Consider the following 21,197-nt stretch of genomic DNA (forward strand, 5'->3'; position numbering starts at 1 on the left):
AAGGAATTTTATATAATATTCTTTTGTAAAATTTTAAGCTTCTCAAAATTAAGACCCTAACTCATTTAGTTTTGCATACCCATGATGGGCTAAATATACTAAGCACTCAGAAAGTGATTATTAATTTGAACTGACGGGAGTGTTTGAGGTTTCTATATTTTTTTAATGAATATAAGGGTCAAGAACTTGATCATGTGTGAGTCCATATTTGTAGAAATAACTAGATTCTTTTGTATATGTATAAGCCCTCAGTGTGTGTACAGAGTTTTTGTGCGTGATCTTCTGGAGAGAATTTTAAACATAACTTATTTGTTATTTTATAGACGTTATCACACATTCATTTTTCTTTACTGACTACTTACTTTTTCCCCATTAAGATGCTGATTGCATGTTTTCCAAGCATCTGCAGTTAATTAAAATCTTTGCAAGCTTCCTTAAACCTAAATACTGTAAATTATTTCCATTTTATACTTGAGAAATCTGACACAGAAGTGGTTGAGAATTATCAGTGAAAATATGGTTAGATCTAAATTGGTGAGATTTCTAACTAGTGTTAAACCCTTGTCAATAATAAATATGTATATACTCAATAATAAATAGCATTGTATCCCACTTTAATATTTTCATGTTAAATACCTATCAAATATTTAAGAACTTGCTCTGTGTTTTTTTACTATAGCAGTGAGCGATGTTAAAAGTGTTTAAAGAAGACAATTTAGGTGACACAACTTTATTTTACATTTCATGGACAGTCTTCTTTTGGAGAACTGCAAAATGGGGCAGAGAGTAGGAAGTTTTTATAGGATAAAGAATAAAGAACAAGAAAGAGAAAAATAGAAAATATCTGATTCGTTGGGGCCACATAATCAGCCTTGTTTGGGGTGAGAAGCCCTTGAGTTGGCTTGGCTTTTAGACATTGGCTCACTGGATATATTGCATTTCTGGTCAAGTGGAACATTTACAGGGACACAAAAGTTATCTAAGTTTTGCTTTTGTTGACATGGCTCCCTGGGCAGGACCAGCTCCATTTTGGGCCTAGAAATTTATTTCAACAGTGATAACAGGGCATGGACTCTTCCCCCATGGAACTTACTGCCTAGGAATACAGACATTGCACAAATAGTGAATTCAGTCTGGGTGTAACACTGAAGAGAAATCCACAGGAAGTTTTACTAAGGAAGTGTTGTTTAGAAATGTTTAATATGCAACCTGATGACTTGAAGTTAACCTTGTGTGGTATAATAAAAAATATATTTGGTCTTAGTACCTAGTTCCTGACAATGAACTCCTAAAACCCTTGGAACTTCCTGAATAATAGGAGTATCTGTCCTTATGCATCAGGAGCCCCTGTCCAGCACACTTGTGTTTATGTTAATGAGGTGGTTCAGGGTGGGGTCTCTAGATAGCTTCAGAATGAGAGCTGGTCACCAGAAGGACCAAACACATGATTAGAGGATGGGAACTTTTAGCCCTGCCCCCCACCTCCTGGGAGGAAGTTAGACCTGGAAACTAAGTTATAAGAACTCTTGCACAAGATCTCAATAACTTCAAGGTTGGTGAACATGTGCTAGGAAGATGGCCTACCTGGAGAGGGTATGGAAGCTCTACCCCCGCATCCCCACTTCATACCTTGTCCTGTGCATCTCTTTCGTTTGGCTGTTCCTGAGTTGTATCCTTTATAATAAATGAACTGGGAGTCCTAAGTAAAGCACTTTCCTGAGTTCTGTGAGACATTCCAGAGAATTATCGAACCTGAGGAGGGAGTCATGGGAATCCCTGAATTTGTAGTTGGCCAGGCAGAAATGCAGGTAGCTTGGGGACCCCATTTGCAGTGTGGGCAATCTTGTGGAACTGAGCCCTTTACCCGTGAGGTCTATGTGAAGTCTGCGTAGTGTCAGAATTGAATTGAATTGAATTGTTGGACGCTCCTTTGGCATTGGAGAACTGGTATTGAAAAAAAAACCACATATTTGGTATCAGAAAACACCACACACTAGGCAAGAGGACGTAGAAGAGGATTCCAGAAGAGAAATAGCAGGTGTGAAGACTCTGAGATGGGAAGGGGTTTGACTTGTTCCAAGACCCAAAAGAAAGTGGGCTTAAATGATTGTAAGCGGGTGGTAGACACAATCACATTTGAAACTTATAAAACAACAACAGCGTTCCAATTACAACGTGGAGAATTGGAGTGATCAGAACGAGGGGAAGAATGGTTACAGGGAGACTCATTAGGAAGCTGGTGCAATATTCCATGCAAGAAAGAATAGAGGCTTGGGAGACAGGGCCAGTGAAAGTGGAGATGGACACATACAAAATAACATAAAAAGCTCTCCTATATGTTTTATGAAGCTTATAAAATATGCTTAATTCTGAAGAAGAAATTGTATCAGCAGCAAATCCGAAGCTTTAATGGTGAAAGTTGAGATTCAGGGTGATATAGGAGAAGACCTAGCATATGTCCAGGTTTGTGTGACTGTGGTGAAATTATTTAGTCATCTGAATCAGCCCCTTAATTTTGAAAATGGGAACAACAGTTCTTTTTCTTCCTACTTCATTGGGTTTGAAGATCAATTTAATGAATGTCAGAGCACTCTGTAAATTTGTTGTAGGAGAATGCCACTTCTCGTTTGTGTTTCTTCCTATCATCAAAGCCGAAAACAAAATAAAAGCTAGTTGGATTACATTTCTTTTTTGGATATTTTCATCTGTCCTACGTATAATTGAGTCTTCCAAATAACTATTTTAGGAAAAGTCATTTTTATTTTAGGTGAGGTTTTTCTCAGAGGTTCTGAAAGCATTTTTCAGCTGGTTCTTAGAGGTGACCCTGATTCCTTTGTGTGTGTGAACTACTTGTTGTTGCTTTTTTTCCCTCAGAGCCTTAACATAGATTTAGTAGGGCCAGTGGAGTCATTTCACTCTTGATTGGCTATTCCCCAGAAATAGCAGAACCTGGCTTTCATTTTAGTGCTTATGTTGCTAACTATCCCAGAACAATTCATTTTATCATCAGAGCAGGGACTTTGTCTTATTTACTGCTGCACACCAGAACCTAATAGTGTATCTGGCACATGTAATAGCTCCTTAATAAAGACTTGTTGAATAAAGGTGTTTTTATAAGGCATTTTCACAATATTTATTAAGCTGCTTTTTTAGGCCATATTTAACATGTACAATTATGCTTCTGTGTGTATTGATTCTCTGAAATATGTTATGTGTGCATGTAGTCTACAGAGTCTAGTTGGTTCTTCCTCCTTAATATCTCTCATACCTGTCCCACACCTCCACCTTCACTGCTGCTTCCTTCATTGAATCCCTTGTCTCATCTGGATTATTGTTGTTTTTAAACTGATTAACTGCTTTCAAATCTTATACCCTCCAACCACCTTTCCCCTTGCTCCCAGTTACATAAGATACAAATTTATTCTCCTCCTAGAATACTTAAATGGTTCTCTTTTACTTATCGCAGTGAGTTTCCAGCCATGGTGTCCTAACACACTGAGGTGTCACAATCAGTTGGGAGTTGATAGGTATATCAGAGTATTTCTGCTGTCTCTCATGAATATGAGTCCAAAAGGAGATAAAAATGAATATGGTGCTGTATTTATAAATTATCTTTCAAATGATTCAGGAAATCACAAGGATAGAGACAGAGCAGCTAGAATGTCCATTTTCTTTGCTAACCTTATATAGCTAGAAAGAGCATATTTCTAAACTAGACCTTGCCAGAAAGACAGAGTACTTTTCTCTAAAATGTTTTATGACAATACCCTCTTTACTTAGTGACTTTTATTTATGCTTTGTGTTTGTTGTAGATGATAGTGTTTTTATTTTTTAATAAATTAAAGACATTAATAGAAGCACATTATACTTTTCATAATACAGATATTATATATTTTATGGTTATATATTTCTAACCGTTCAAAGAATGAACCAAAAGGCCAAAGGGTCAATATAAAAATGTCTTTTTCCCATCATCCCTACACTTTTAGTAGGTTGACATTGTGTTTCTGAAAGGAGTGATTGCCAGCTTAAATTTATTTGTCATGTCATGAATTGAAGAGTGTAATGCAACACAGACAATATGGTATGGCATCAACAGTGCGGTCATCTTATAGGTCAGGAAATAGCAAGACCTCGATGTTATCAATTACAAGAGGCATATTAACATTAAATCCAAATATTAGTTCATCTATTTAAAAGCAAATTTTCATCATTTCGAGTCAGTGTTTTCCTTCAAATAGATAAATATGTACACTGGAATACTGAGTGAGGTATTTATACTAAGTCTCATTATCTAATTTATTTCTCTTATTGTAGATATTTTGTGAAGGCCACTGCTTTACAGTAAATGTTAAAAGAGCACAGCAAGTGGTATTAGGTGTTAAAATACAGTTAAATAAAACATTCTGCTTGAAGTGTCTGAGTACAGATCTCAAAGCCAACAAGCATCTGGAAATTAGGGAAATCACCAGAAGCAAGAAAACCACAAGAGGGTGAGCCCAACTCTGCCTAAATCCTTGGCTGAGTATCATATTGCATAGGCTCAAGGGAGACCCATAGGGAACCAATCTAAAAGAGCAGCAGTTGGAAGCCACAGAACATAACAGAAATATAAGCAGTTGAGTACCATGCTTTGGGCAGAAATAATGGCCCAAAACTTCCCAGATTTAGTTTAAAAAAAGTTGTATTCACTCATACTTCCCAATATTCAACTTTAGAAAACTTGTATCCACTAATAGCTTCCTAGTACTTTGAAAGAAATTGCTTACAACATTAATGGTGATATTAACAATTGTGATTTTTAAAAAATATTGTATAATGAAATGTGTCAGCATTTGAAGATCCACGTAAAGGAAGATCTACGTAATTCAGTGAATCAGTATTTTCCAATTAGCCAATGGCATGATGTTGTGAAGTCATTCAGTGGTAAGAGAGCCATTCAGAGTGCAAAGTAGACCAATGGATTTTAATGTAACAGAGTACAAAAAGTTTATTGATGTGGCTTCAGATTCCACACTGCAACTACTTTTTTAAACTACCACTCATCAAGGTTTGTTGTGATATCAAAGCAGAGTAACTGCAATTCTCAAAAGGCTATTAAATTTTTCTTCCCTTTCCCAACTATCTATATCTGAGAGACTGGATTTTCTTCATATAATCTTCAACCAGAATGACATATTGAATGCAGAAGCAGATTTGAGGATCCAGCTGTCTTCTTTTAAGCTAGACAATAAAGAAACTTGCAAAAACGTAAAATAATGTTTTTTTGTTTTGAACATTATAGCTATTTTTCATAAAAATATGCTATTTATGTTAATATATAGTGAGTTTTACTGGTACTTTTAAATTAATAAATTTAAAAAATTTTTAACACAGGGAATGTCAGTAGCTATAATCCACATTAACAAAAGCTCTTTGGAGTCCTTCATACTTTTTAAGTGTAAAGGTGCCCTGAGACCAGAAAAACCTGAGAATTGTTTTGTGTCTGTTCTGTCTCCACCTTCAGATAGCAAATTCCTTTGAGAGCATCAGACTGGAAAATTGGAAATATTTTGTAACCCAGGAGATTAGTGTTCTTGAGTATATGGTGACATTCAATTTTTGTTGATATCCTTGATTATTTTCAAGTAGACTGTAAAGTATACTGTCAAGTCTGCATCTTACTTAAGCTTCTAATGGCAAACTTTTTTTCCCCCCACTTCTGATATTTGTTTCCAGACCTTTTATTTTTAGCAGGGAGCTTTACCAGAAAAGCAATAGGGGCTTTTGCAGTGGTAACCAATCCTAACTTTTTTTTTTTTTTTTACACTTCTTCCTCCTCTTGTTATGTTTAGAGGTTATCGTGGGAGAGCTGTTCACAAAGTGTTAGAGGACTTCTATAGTGGCCTACACAGTCAATTGCTATGCTATTTATTTGCAGTTGTTATTCAGTTTCTGGGAAAGAGCATTAAACATTTGAAAAGAAAGAATTATTGAAGTTTGTTTCACATTGTGTAAAGAAGAATTATAAAGATCATAACTGAGAAAAGCTCATCTAGAATTTTTTCTTTTAGTCCTGTTTATAATCTGTTAAATGCATGTGGCAATGCTTATTGGTGTTTCTTATCTACTAGGTGGCAAAAACCAATGTGCCAGAAATAAATTTGTTATAGGGGATGTTCAATACATAAATGTTTAGTAAGTTTATTTTGAGATTGCGTTAGTTTGTTCTTTGACAAAAATAAACCACCGTAAAACAAAAGCCAAAAAAATAAAAGCCCACCTCCCTACCAACTTGCATGAAACTGGGTAGTTCCCGACTTCTTCCATGTGTTAGTGCTTTACCTGTTTCTTGGTATGCCTCCCTTTTTTCCATTGTTCTTAGTGACTTTGTACTTACATTTGAATTTAGAAGACGCCTTACTATTAATGAGTTCATACAGATCTAATTGTTATTTTAAGACTTAGATTATTGTGGTTATAAAATAGTCAAAATCATCAGACAAAAAGAGAGTGTTTCTGTACTCTCTGTTCTGGCCTTTTATATTTTCACCTAATATTTTTTGTAGTTTTGAAATTTACATGTGTGTGAACAGAAACACTAAAACAACTTTATTTTATACTTTATTTCTTTGAAATTTGAGCTACATTGAAGTCATAAAATTGACAATTTTTCCCCATATTGTGTTTAAGGGACTTAATAGTGGTTTACTTTCTGAACCATATTTTATTTCATTTTATTTTTGAAGTGACATGGGTTTCTTTCTCTTTGAAAATGATTATGAGTCTGAAAGTCACATAGAGGCTTTCAGCAGAATAGAAGGCTTCTAATTTGAGAATCTCAATTAGAGGATCTCAATTAGGGGGTATTTATTTGGGTCTAGAAATAAGACCTGATTATTCATCAGCTGTTTCCTTACAACACAATTTCCCTTGTGTTTTCTTAGGCCAAAGATGAAGAGGAAGCCTTTCTGGACTGGAGTGATGATGATGATGATGGATTTGATCCCAGCACCCTTCCAGATCCAGATAAGTACAGAAGCTCTGAAGAATCAGATAGTGAAGATATGGAAAATAAAATTAGGTATGTTTTTACCATTGGCAGCATTAAGTATATGGGTCTCCTCCATTTAATCCAAAAGATTTCTAGGGATAAATGTCTTGCCCTTCTCAGCATTTTAGGGGCTCTCTTATTTTTTCTGTAATCCTGGTTAACAGATATAAGAATGTTTTAAGAATTGTATTTTCTTTTTCTTTCTCTATTCTTTTTTCTTGTCTCTTTCAGAAACCTTTATGCTCAAGTATTTGATGCCTTAGGGTATATTTAATACAAACAGAGGTAGGATTTTATTTTGATTCACCATCAAAGGACTCTGTTGAGAGTGTTGTTAAAAATTCTCTCTGAATTTTAAAAAGGAGCAGTTATACTTTGACATTCTTTGATATAAAATTAAGAAATACATAGGGGCCGGCCCCATGGCCAAGTGGATAAGTTCGCACGCTCTGCTTCGGTGGCCCAGGGTTTCACCGGTTCAGATCCTGGGGGCGGACATGGCACTGCTCATTAGGCCATGGTGAGGTGGTGTCCCATATACCACAACTAGAAGGACCCACAACTAAAATATACAGCTATGTACCGGGGGGATTTGGGGAGAAAAAGCAGGAAAAAAAAAAAAAGACTGGTAACAGTTGTTAGCTCAGGTGCCAATCTTTAAAATAAAATTAAGAAATACATAAAATAATGGAAAACTTACACATAGTAGCCCTTGACAAATTCTCTCAATTTAAAAATCTGTTCATTTGTAATGTAGACTTATTTACTACCCTGCCAAAAACAGATGAAATGTTATGAATTGAATCACAGTATGACTTGCTCAGCATTTGTTTTCAGAGTACTGTGTATTAGATTACATTGAGATTCTATTGATTTAAAAGTTGAGGAGATTAAACTTCATGGACATTCTAAACCAATGAGCTTATTGGGAGATACTAATGACAGATGAAGTTAATATGATTGAAGGGAAGAGGTAGCTTGATGGAACTCTTAAAGTGCTAGCCCAGGGAGTTTGGAGTTGGAGAAATAGGCCACAGAGAGCTATAATCTGGTTTTAAGTAAGAAGAACATTATATAAAGTTCTCAAAAAGATTGTCCCCTTAGGATAAAATGCTGTAGGGAGATCATTTCATAATTTCTCTTCATTTTAATCTTGTGCTCATTTGAAAGTAGAATTATTTTGTAATAGTGAAAATGACATCCAAAATGCAGTCTTCCCAAGTGATGCCAGAAACTTGAAACATTTGCTATTGGACAAGCAGGTAGTGGACATAACACCTTTCTAGTATTGGCAGACTAGGTAGTAGACATATTAGCTTTACTACCACAAGTGAAAGTAATTTGATTAAGATTTAGAAAAATATATAAATGTGTGCCACAGGGGTTAAATAATTTAAGTTCAGAGCATATTCCTAATCTTTAGAAATTGACCTTTGAGAGTACATATGCACATTTTGCTTCAGAAAGTTCCTTGGTGCACGTGTCAGGACTTTGATGAGTTATCAGTATGTTTAAGTTTGTTGCCCCTTATGTTCTTATATAAATGTCCATCTTTCAGAGTGGTTTTATGGGATCTCCATTTTGATAGATGTGATCTAACGTAACACATAGGACTTTATATCATAACTTCCAAATGTTTCTGTGTAATTTTACTGCCTAAAGGAAACATTTACTTGGTTTTTACAAATTGTTATGCACCATATTTTGCACATCTGTCTAATATACCTTTAAAACATAGAACCAACCTTTGAAGTCATTGGCAAGAAGTCACCATTCCTTCTGTATCTGATTCATAAGAATTTTTTTCTTACACTTTATGATTGTTTCTGGGTCATCTTTAATCTATGTACAGCAGACATTTCATTTCATTCTTCTGATATTTCTGACCCTCATAGTGACATTTTCCTGCTACCACGTAATGACTTGTTCTTTAATAGCCTCACATGTTTCATCCTAATTAGCCTGTAAATGCTTTCTAGCTAGAAACTCTTTTTGTACCAACCCTTCCAGCTCCAGCCTCTACTCATATCCCCAATGTTAATGTCATGGGCACAGAGAAAGCCTTGAAATATTTGAATTGATTAATTGATTGATGAAGAAGATTTATAGAATAAGAAAGAGAAATATAAGAGGCTATATAATTGGTCCTAATAGCTTAAATGATACAAGAGATGACAGAATAGATGGTTGGAGAATTCAAAGAAGCTAAGTTCAAATAGTGTAATGGTAGTGGACGAGAAGGTGGGAGTACCTTGAAATGCCAAAGCATCTTAAATAACAGGAGTTCAGATGGAAAATAGTTAAGCATTAAATAAAAATTAAAATAGTTTTAATTGTACACATGGCTCCTAACTCTGCATTAGCAGAGATTGAAAGGAATTGGTAAATTTGTCTTAAGCTGAAGAAAAATTGTCTTTTGTTGAAGAGAATATCAACAAGGACTTTATTCCTTTAGTGCATTTAAGGGCTTCCTAGCAGTTTTTGTCTTTTGTCTATGAACACAGTGGTTATCTAGTCCAAAGCCATCTTCTTATAGATGAAGAAACCAAAGCTTCAAGGGATAAAATAATGTGTCTGTGATCACAATACAAGTTAGCGACAGATCGCTGTGACCTTCCTAAATCAAACTGCTTCCCTAGTTCTAAACTCCAAGTTATATAGAATCACTCTAGCATTAGGAGAGGTAGCTCAGTAAAACTGCCTGAAGACAAATTTAATGTCATTTGACTGAAGACCTGATCCATAGACTAATGATAGAATAGATTTGACTAGACCATGGTTTCCCAACTTCAGCATCATTGACATTCTGGGCCAGATAATTCTTTGTCTTGGGGGGTTAGAAGTGGTTGTAGACTGTTTAGTATCATCCCTGGCCTCAACCACTAGCATCTCTCCCATTGGGATAACCAGAAATATCTTCAAACATTGCCAGATGTGCCTTGGGGAGAAAAACCTCCCACATTGAGAATCCACTGGACTAGACCAAGGATGACAGGTGAATATTACTAGTACTTAATTTCCTCATCCTTTATCCAAGATAGGCTTTATCTATTTTCCACTTAGCTGTAGCAGTCCTTCTCAATACAGCTTCTGTCAATCAGTTGGAGTTGGTACACAAGATGAAACTTTGCCATTTCTGAACTAGAAGGCAGGATTGAGGGTAAGTTACAAGTGGTAGTCTATATGTGAAATTCCTATTTATACTCTAATTTCCATTTTTCTTATTTTCCCTTATTTCGTAAAATTACCTCAATAGCAATGAGTGAAGGTATATGTAAACTGAAGCCAAAATTGTTTTGGATAAGAAAAAGTATTTACAAGTAAATCTATATACACTAGAATTTTGACAGAAGTAACTGCTGCTTGCTGCTGCTGTATGCAATAATAGCACCAATACAGTTTTCCTGTATTGTTCCCAGTTTGACTACATCTTTTTTTCTTTGCTTCTCATAAGCATGACGTGATGCTAAGATTTTCTGATGTCAGTTTTAGAGGGTCCTCCTGGTGTTTTCATAGGTTTTATTTGCTGGACTGTTTCTAGCCTCTGCTCAATAATTGTAGGAACAGCTTGTGTTCCAGCTGCTTGGTCATCTTCACTCTCTCCGTAGGTTATCCTCTGGGTATTAACTTTGCGCTTAAGATATGAGTTTATGCTTATGGGACTAGATACACCAATTAGAAAATGACTATCAGTCCCAAACTAACTAGCATGAACTAGTTTCTTTGAAAATTTCCTCTGGGTATTTATTTTTCCTTCACTTTGGTGACATCCATAAATATTCAACATGAGTAATACTTTTGTCTATTTACATGGAAAGACAGTCAGTAGACAATCGTCAATGGAGAGCCAGATTTAGTGGAGGCTGACTGAATCTGGGGTCAATAATTCTCCTGAGCTCAGTGCTCAGCCACAGTAGAATTTAAACCATCCTCAGCCCTCTGTAGAAATATCAGAATTAGCATCTTTCTGAGATTCCAAAGGGATTCTGATGTGCAAGATTCAGCTCCTTTAAGTTAGCATGACAAACATCTCTTGCTTATAATGTCCCAGGGACAGCAAAAATAATATGATCTTGAGTTCCTTTTACGAACCTTTGTGAATTCAGCTGCCATTAATAGCTCCATTTATCCTCAGAAGCAGCTGTGAAATAGGGGAAGCGGGTAATCTACCCATAGTACGCGAGAATGTCAGCGAGTTAGTCAGCAGTAGATGCCCTATCTCCATTGGAGGCTCCAAGCTTTTATGTGCTATTTTTGAAAACACGTATAGAAGGAAGCGCTTGCTCTCATGGTCTCTAGTTTCTTGACTCATCTTCATTCATCTTACAGGTTGGTCCAGGCTGTGTTTTACTCTGTGGCTTTCACTTCTGATTCCTCGTTTGAAACTGTGGAATTAGCATAGGTAGAATAAATACAAGATGTTAGGATTTGTTGTTTTATTGTTGTTATTAAAATAGAGAACGATTTGGTAGGAGACCTAACTCTTAGTTGCAGTGAACGTTGTGACATCATAGAATTCACTGGTCTGCTGGTAACTACCAGAATCATGTGTTCTTGTCTCCAGTGAGTTTTGATGTAGACTTTTATACCTTTTGAGAAAAAAGGACCTCAAATATTCTAATTATTGTTGTGCTAAGTGATTTTTCATTTCTTTATCTCCCAAATAGTTCATATGATGTAGTTATACTGCTTTCACAATAAAAATATTTTGACAAGCTTCTACGTGTGGTGCCAAGAACTGGAGTGAGAACCTCCTGCGTTATGTAAATCACATTCTACTTATTTAAAGAGTTAAAAACACCCACTTGATCTGTTAGTCTCTAGCTTGTTGTAATATTTCTTGCATCCATTCTTTCAACCAGGAATTTTTTAGTAGCTATCATGTGCCACACATAGTGAGTAACAGGTACAGAAGATAAAACATTAAACAAGAAAAATACCTTTCCTGTTTTCACTGAGCTTTTAGTTCAGCGGAGGTTACAGACAGCTAAGCCTGTAATCACAAAACAGTGTGATAGATAAGTGCTGTGATTTGTGCCCTGGGGGAGGCAGTGTGGAGGAGGGTAGGTAGGGAATGCACATGGAGAGCACTGAAGTGATGGACCTAACCCTGGGGCTGGGGAATCAGGAGAACTTCCTGAAGGAAGTGATATCTGAGCTAAACCTGAAGTAAGTTTAAGTCTTAGCCAAGCAGGCAGAAGGGTAAATCGCCCTTCTAAAGAGTGAGACCTTTGAAGTGAGACAAGAGTGTCCTTAAATTCCAGTTAAACTCTTCTTTCAAAAAAATTGTTCCTTTTAGCTATGCCTCACAAGCTGAGAGATTTGATTCTGAGCATGTAATATAAGATTAATTTTTGTATATCTAGTAGCATTCATCATATTTGGTTTATGGCCATCTTCATGTGAATTGCTAATGATGTGAAAATTTGCCAAGTATTGAATACACTGAAAAGAAGCAGCTGGATGTTCCAGATTTTCATTATCCAGCCAAATTAAGTTTTTAATATTTATAATCTTAACCTTTTTCAAACAAAGAGAGAAAAGGTGGTGGTTAGAATCTTAACTGCCATATGTCAATATCTTCGTAGACCACAGTCTCTGGCTAAGGCAACTTGCTTTATGAAGAATTGTTATATGATGGTGTGTTTGGTAGATTATTCTAAGTGGCATTAAGACCAATTACGTCTATAATTTGTACTGAAACTATTGGCATAATTTAGACATGGTAACTTCTATATGGATTGATACCTTTTCCTGTACAAAGTGTACTGTTTCACAGCTAATATAATTAGCTATTCTTTTTACCTCGTGTGACACAACTCTGAGTCAAAAGACTGATTAAGGATTTTTGTCTGTGTTTTCATTTGTTTGGGGTTTGTATTTTATTTTTAAAATCTGTTCCATATTAGTATCCTATTTTTGAGTGAACTTGCCTGTCTTTAAAAGTTATCTCTCATGTGAAGGAGAGGAACTTCTTTAATCTCTGTGGTTTCTCCTAATGTTGTTCTGTGACATCTCTGCAGTAAATTTTGCCTGGCAACTACTCTTCCAAGACTTGACAGTCAGCTTTGTAGTATGTGGAAGGCTTTTCATCTGGAAAAGAAATGTGTATGTCAAAGATAAATTTCTGGGGAAGGAAAATTCCTAGAAAGCATTTTCATTTCTTTCTTAACTGTTTTTGATTGGATCTAGGTATGGCACATTGTATATTTAATATAAATTTTAGTGGAATTGTTGGTGCTGAATACAGGGAATGATTTTGTTTTGGTTTTTTACTTTTTATTTGGAAATAATGTCAAGCAGAAAATTCGCAAGAGTAGTACAAAGACAACCACAGATCCACATTCACCTGTTGTTAACATTTGGCCCCACTTGTTTTATCATTTGCTCATTCTCTAAATATGTGCAGACGTTATTGTTTTTCCAAATCATTCAGGAGTGAGTTGCACACGTTATAGCTCTTTCCCCTAAATACTTCAGTGTGCATGTTAATATTGGAAATTTCTACTAAATAGTTGCTGCTTTTCTTTTCCTAGGAATATGAAATCTTTAATACATTAATACACGCAAATATCCTGCTCTTCAATAATTTAGTATTAATGATTTTTGCTTGAAGAGTTTTTGCTGTGATGATCGCAAAATGATGATTTTAAAACTTCAGCTCTGCCTCTGTGTTTGCCAGTTGGCACTTGGCATTCGATACAAGAATGCCTTCTCATTGATGGATTGATTATCAGTAAAGACTCATGAATTCCTATTTTTTCAAGGATTTATAATTCATTAATCTCAAAATCTCCCATATTTGGCCAGTGGAGTCCCTTCAAGCTGGCTCCTATATCCTTGTGACATATCCCCACAATTGTTTTGGTCACTTCTTAGCATTCCTCTGAGGATTCCTGGTTCCTTTTAATGGATAATGGCATTAGAAATCAAGATCTTATCACTAGATTTGCTTATTGCTACTAGAGTGCCTTTGCTTCTTGGCCTTTCCAGCGGACAGAGATAGAAAAATATATCTATGTTTGTATCCATACACACACATATACACATACAGATACCTATCCTAGAAATCATTATTCTATGCTAATACCGCCAATTCCAATCCATCACCACAGAGTTCTTCCTTAATTTTCCCCATTCCATAGCTATAACTCTCTTTTTACATTAACTTATTTGTTCACTCACTCCTATAATACATCTAAAATTGTTCCAGGGTTACTTTGTCCATACAACTACCAAAAATAATAGCAATACAAAAAAATACTAAAAGGAGTTTAGGATTTGTTTTCATTGTATCCTCCACCCTACTTGATCCAAGACTGACTAAGGGTATATCGTTGCCTATTGTGTTCACCATTTACTTGAATTAGTCAACCCCACCCTCCCCAGCCCCAACTTTATTCAATTGAAATGCACTTGGGTTCATTTATTTCCATTTGCTTTCAGTTTTCTATTTTGAGATTATTGCTGTTATTGTTGTTGTTTGTTTTGTTTTCTTCTATCCTTGTTGATTTAACTGTTTTTTGAATATGTGTAGATCTTTAAAAGTCAAAAACATACAGGAAAATATATCCAGAGAAGTGTCAATCCTTTCCATATGCCTTCCATCCCATTCTCCCCCACTTCTTGAATGTAAACTAGCTTCATTGTTTTCTGGTTTATTTCTCGTGTTTCTTTTTTTTTGTAAAGATGAGCAGATTTTTAGTAGTTTCTTTTTTTGTAGTGATATGGGCAAAGCAATTCTGAAACTACTTTAGGTATATTATAGGATTGTGGACTTGGAAACAGAAAAATGAACCTGTAGTGATGGATTAAAATTGGTATAGATGTCATTATTTCCCTTTCTTTGAAAATTTTTTTATTGAGATATAATTGACATATAACATTGTATTAGTTTCCAGGTATACAGCATAATGATTCAGTATTTATATTGTAGGGGAGGAAGACATTTCCTCTTCCCAAATGTGGGTTCATCTGGCCAGAGAACGAATTGAATTCACATGAGACAGAATAGCAAGAGAAAATTAAACAGATTTATGAGGAACCGTGGCCCGGGGCCTTTCTTCCCGAAGGAAGAAAGGGCACCGAAGAAGTGGGGTGCACAGAGTGGTTATATACCCCCAAACAGGGTGTTTCACATATGATTGAAATGTCCCTCCCACAATAGTCACAAGATTGCCCTGTCAGCACAGCGCTTGATGGACACAGCAGATAGTGGGTCTGCTATCTCAGTGGGCAGTAGCAGGAGGCAATTCTCTTGTCTTGAGCTGGGTGGTCACAGGTGAGTACAGCAATCAGTTCCTAACCTAAGGAAAGATGCTTAATCCTTAAAGAAATGCCAATGTTGGGAGGGGGAGGGAAGTCAGTTACAGGAGGTTACCAGACAAGCACAATAAAATGCAGATTTAAGTCCTTGCCTTTGGCATTGATTAAGAGTTTCTAGAGAGAAGGTCATCTCCTTTCTTCTTCCTGGTACAGAGAGGGAGGCACCTTTTACAGATAGAGATTTACCTTACAAATGTAAATGTGTCCTAACAAAGGGCAAGTTCCATTCCTCAGAGCCTCCTTCCCTGTCCCAGTTTATCAAAAGCAATCAGCCTCAAATAATCCTCATGCCAAAGAGACATATCTTGCGGTGGCCAATTTCAGACCCCTACAGTATATAATGTACAATGTTCACCACAATAAGTCTAGTTAACACCATACATAGTTACAAAATTTTTGTCTTGTGAGGAGAACTTTTAAGAACTACTCTCTTAGCAACTTTCAAATATGCAATACAATATTATTAAGTATAGTCACTGTGCTGTACAATAGATCCCCATAATTTATTTGTTTCATAAATGGAAGTTCTCTTTCTTTCTTACACAAAAAGTAGCATACTATATATGCTCTTTTGCACTTCATCTTTTTCATTAAATAGTACGCCTTCAAAATTATTCCATCAGTTCATAGAGATTGTCTTCATTCATTTTTTTATTGCTCCATAATATATGTGTACTGTAGTTTTCTCATGTTTGTGTGTGTGGTTTCCAATATTTTGCAATTACAAATAATGCTGCAGTGAATAACCTTGAGAATATGTATTTTGTTATTGTTGAAGCTATATCTTCACGGTAAATTCACAGAATTGGAATTTTTTGTTGAAGGGTAAATGGATATGTAGTTCTGCTAAATATTGCCAAATTCCCCTCTAGAGGGACTATACCATTTTGCATTCCTACCAAAAGTGCCTGAGAGTGCCTGTTTCCCACAGCATTACCAACAAAATATATTGTCAAGCTTTTGATTATTTTCTGTCTTGCCAATTTGATGGGATAGGTGGTGTCTATTGCATTTCTCTGAGTGAAATTGAACATCTTTTCACAGACTATTATTCTGAATCTTTTTGTGAATTATATTTTCAAATCTTTGCCCATTTTTTTCTGTAGGATTTTGGTGTTTTTTCGTCAATTAAAAAAATTTGTATATTAATGATAATTAGATCTTTTAAAGTAGTGTATGTTGCAGTTATTTTTCTCTTAGTTTTTCTTTTGTCTTTTGACTTGGTTCTGCTTATGCCATGCAGATGATTTTAATTTCTAAGAGGTAAATGTAAAAAAAATTTTATTGAGGTCATAATAGCTTATAACATTGTGAAATTTCAATTGTACACTGTTATTTTCAGTCACCATATATATGTGCCCCTTTACCCCTTATATCCACCCCTAACACACTTCCCCTCTGGTAACTGTTATACTGTTCTCTTTGTCCATGTGTTTATCTTCCAGATATGAGTGAAATTATGCGGTGTTTGTCTTTCTCTGTCTGGCTTATTTTGCTTAACATAATACCCTTAGGGTCCATCCATGTTGCTGCAAATGGGATGATTTTGTCTTTTTTATGGCTAAGTAGTATTCTGTTGTGTGTGTGTGTGTATATATACATACATACATATATATATATATGTATGTATATATATGTATATATATGTTGTGTATAGATATATATATCACATGTTTATCCATTCATCTGTTGATGGGCACTTAGGTTGCTTCCATGTCTTGGCTGTTGTGAATAATGCTGCAATGAACATAGGGGTATGTAAATATCTTTGAATTGTTGATTTCATCTTCTTTAGGTAAATACTCAGTAGTGGGATAGCTTGATCATATGGTATTTCTATTTTTAATCTTTTGAGAAATCCCTATACTGTTTTCCATAGTGGCTGCAGCAATTTGCATTCCCACCAGCAGTGTATGAGTGTTCCTTTTTCTCCACCTCCTCTCCAACATTTGTTATTTTTTGTCTTAGTAATTATAGCCATTCTAACAGGTGTAAGGTGATTTCTCATTGTAGTTTGTATTTGCTTTTCCCTAATGTTAGTGATGTTGAACATCTTTTCATCTGCCTGTTGGCCATCTGTAAATCTTATTTGGAAAAATATCTGTTCATATCTTCTGCCCATTTTTTGATTGAGTTGTTTGTTTTTTTGTTCTTGAGTTGTATGAATTGTTTATATATTTTAGAGATTAACTCCTTGTCGGATATATGATTTGCAAATATTTTCTTTCAGTGGGTGGGTTGTCTTTTTGTTTTTCTTCCTGGTTTCCTTTGCCTTACAGATGCTTTTTAGTCTGGTGTAGTCCCATTTTTATCATTTTTCTTTTATTTCCCTTCCCTGAGTAGACATGGTATTTAAAAAGATGCTTCGAAGACCTATGTCAAAGGGTGTGCTGTCTGTATTTTCTTCTAGGAGTTTTATGGTTTCACGTCTTACCTTCAAGTCTTTGATCCATTTTGCGTTTATTTTTGTGTATAGCGAAAGATAATGATCTACTTTCATTCTTTTGCATGTGGTTGTCCAGGTTTCCCAACACCATTTATTTATTTATTTTTTATTGCAGTAACATTGGATTATAACAGTATATAGCTTTCAGATATACATGGTAATATATTTCGAATTCTGTGTAGATTACATCATGTTCACCACCCAAAAACTAATTATAGTCCATCACCTCACATGTGAGCCTAATCACCCCTTTTGCCCTTTCCCCTCCCCCTATGGTAACCACCAATCTAATCTCCGTTGCTATGTGTTTGTTTGTCCTTGTTTTCATCTTCTGCTTATGAGTGAGATCATATGGTATTTGGCTTTCTCCCTCTGAGTTATTTCACTTCACATAATACCCTCAGGGTCCATCCATGTTGTCACAAATGGCTGGATTTCATCATTTCTTATGGCTGAGTAGTATTCCATTGTGTATATATACCACATCTTTATCCATTTGTCCCTTGATGGGCACCTAGGTTGCTTCTAAGTCTTGGTTATTGTGAATAATACTGCAGTGAACATAGGGGAGCATGTATCTTTACGCATTTGTGTTTTCAAGTTCTTTGGATAAATACCCAGCAATGGGACAGCTGGATCATATGGTAGATCGATTTTTAATTTTCTGAGGATACTCCATACTGCTTTCCATAGTGGCTGCACCAGTTTGCCCTCCCACCAGCAGTGTACGAGGGTTCCCTTCTCTCCACATCCTCTCCAACACTTGTTGTTTCCTGTCTTGTTAATTGTAGACATTCTGACCGGAGTGAGGTGATACCTCATTGTAGTTTTGATTTGCATTTCCCTGATAACTAATGATGCCGAACATCTTTTCATGTGCCTGTTGGCCATCCATATATCTTCTTTGGAGAAATGTTTGCTCAGATCTTTCACTCATTTTTTAATTGGGTTGTTGGTTTTTTTGTTGTTGAGACGTATGAGTTATTTGTGTATTTTGGATAGTAACTCCTTCTCTGATATATGCTTTGCAAATAACTTCTCCCAGTTGTTAGGTTGTCTTTTCATTTTGTTGATGGTTTCCTTTGCTGTGTAGAAGCTTTTTAGTTTGACGTAGTCCCATTTGTTCATTTTTCTTTTGTTTCCCTTGCCTGGTCAGACATGGTACTTGAAAATATGCTGCTAAGACCGATGTCAAAGAGCATACTGCCTATGTTTTCCTCCAGAAGTTTCATGGTTTTGGGTCTTACATTCAAGTCTTTAATCCATTTTGAGTTGATTTTTGTGGATGATGTAAGGTAATGGTCTACTTTCATTCTTTTGCATGTGGCTGTCCAGTTTTCCCAACACCATTTATTGAAGAGACTCTCCTTTCTCCATTGTATGCTTTTGGCTCCCTTGTCGAATATTAGCTGTCCATAAACTTGTGGGTTTATTTCTGGGCTCTCGATTCCGTTCCATTGATCTGTGTGTCTGTTTTTGTGCCAGTACCATGCTGTGTTGGTTACTGTGGCTTTGTAGTATATTTTGAAATCTGGGCGTGTGATACCTCCAGCTTTGTTCTTTTTTCTCAAGAATCCTTTGGCTATTTGGGGTTTTTTGTTGCCACATATAAATTTTAGGATTCTTTGTTCTATTTCTGTGAAGTGTGTCATTGGGATTCTGATTGAGATTGCTTTGAATCTGTAGATTGCTTTAGGTAGTATGAACATTTTAACTATGTTTATTTTTCTGGAAAGTCCGTGCACATTGAATATCTTTCCTTTTCTTTATGTCATCATTGATTTCTTTCAGTAATGCCTTATAGTTTTCATTGTATAAACCTTCACCTCCATGGTTGAATTTATTCCTAAATATTTTATTCTTTTTGTTGCAATTATAAATGGTATTGTATTCTTGAGTTTCCTGTTAGTTTCTTATTAGAGTATAGAAATGCAACTGATTTTTGTAAGTTGATTTTGTACCCTGCAACTTTGTTGCAGTTGTTGATTATTTCTTAGGGTTTTCTGTATATAGAATCACGTCATCTGCCACAGCAAGAGTTGCACTTCTTCCTTGCCAGTTTGGATACCATTTATTTCTTTTTCTTGCCTAATTGTTCTGGGCAAAATCTCCAGTACTATGTTGAATAAGAGTGGAGAAAGTGGGCACCCTTGTTGTTCCAGTTTTTAGAGGGACAGCTTTCAGTTTTTCACCATTGAGTATGATTTTAGCTGTGAGTTTGTCATGTATGGACTTTATTATGTTGAGGTACTTTCCTTCTCTTGCCATTTTGTTAACAGTTTTTATCATAAATGGATGTTTGATCTTGTCAAATGCTTTCTCTTCATCTACTGAGATGATCATGTGGTTTTTATTCCTCATTTTGTTAATGTGGTGTATCACGATTGATTTGCAGATGTTGAACCATCCCTGTGTCATCACTGCTATGAATCCCACTTGATCATGGTGTTTGAGCCTTTTAATTTATTGCTGTATTCAGTTTGCCGATATTTTGTTAAGGATTTTTGCATTTATGTTTATCGGGGATAAAGCCCTGTAATTTTCCTTCTTTGTGTTGTCCTTGTCTGACTTTAGATTCAGGGTGATGTTGGCCTATTAGAATGAGTTAGAAAGTATTCCGTCTTCTTCAATTTTTTGGAATAGTTTGAGAAAGATAGGTATTAAATATTCTTTGAATATTTGGTAGAATTCTCCAGAGAAACCATCTGGTCCTAGAGTTTTGTTTTTGATTACTGTTTCAATCTCTTTACTTGTGATTGATCTATTCAGATTCTCTCAGTTTTGGGAGGTTGTATGACTCAAAGAGTTTATCCATTTCTTCTCAATTGTCCAATTTGTTAGCCTATAGTTTTTAATCATAGCCTCGTTTTTTTTTTTTTCTGTCATATCCATTGTAATTTCTCCTCTTTCTAATTTTATTTATTTGAACTTTCTTTTTTTTTCTTTGTGAGTCTGGCTAAGGGTTTGTCAATTTTTTTTATCTTCTCAGAGAACCATCTCTTTGTTTCAGTGATCCTTTTTACTGTTTTTTTGGTTTCAATTTCATTTATTTCTTCCTGATTTTGATTATTTCCCTCCTTCTGCTAACTTTTGGCTTTGTTTGTTCTTCTTTTTCTAGTTCTGTTAGGTGTAGTTTAAGATTACTTATTTGAAATTTTTGCTGTTTGTTAAAATGGGCCTGAATTGCTATGAATTTCCCTCTTAGGACCACTCTTGCTGCATCCTATATGAGTTGGTATGGTGTATTTTTCATTTTCGTTTGTCTCCAGATATTTTTTGATTTCTCCTTTAATTTCTTCATTGATCCCTTGTTTGTTCAGTAGCACATTGTTTAGTCTCCATATCTTTGTTCCCTTCTCAGATTTTTTCTTGTAGTTGATTTCTAGTTTCATA

At 35.5% G+C, this 21,197-nt stretch overlaps 1 protein-coding gene across 1 annotated transcript in view; it reads left to right on the plus strand.

Moving 5' to 3' along the window:
* The window catches only part of DDX10 (DEAD-box helicase 10), a 278,439-nt gene that overhangs the window by 239,746 nt on the left and 17,496 nt on the right, over positions 1-21,197 (plus strand). Inside the window, exon 17 of the mRNA XM_046638144.1 lies at positions 6,927-7,063. Within this exon, the coding sequence (XP_046494100.1) occupies positions 6,927-7,063 (137 nt within the window). The remainder of the gene's footprint in view (positions 1-6,926; positions 7,064-21,197) is intronic.

Source organism: Equus quagga, chromosome 14 (genome assembly GCF_021613505.1).
Source record: "Equus quagga isolate Etosha38 chromosome 14, UCLA_HA_Equagga_1.0, whole genome shotgun sequence".
Lineage (NCBI taxonomy): Eukaryota > Metazoa > Chordata > Mammalia > Perissodactyla > Equidae > Equus > Equus quagga.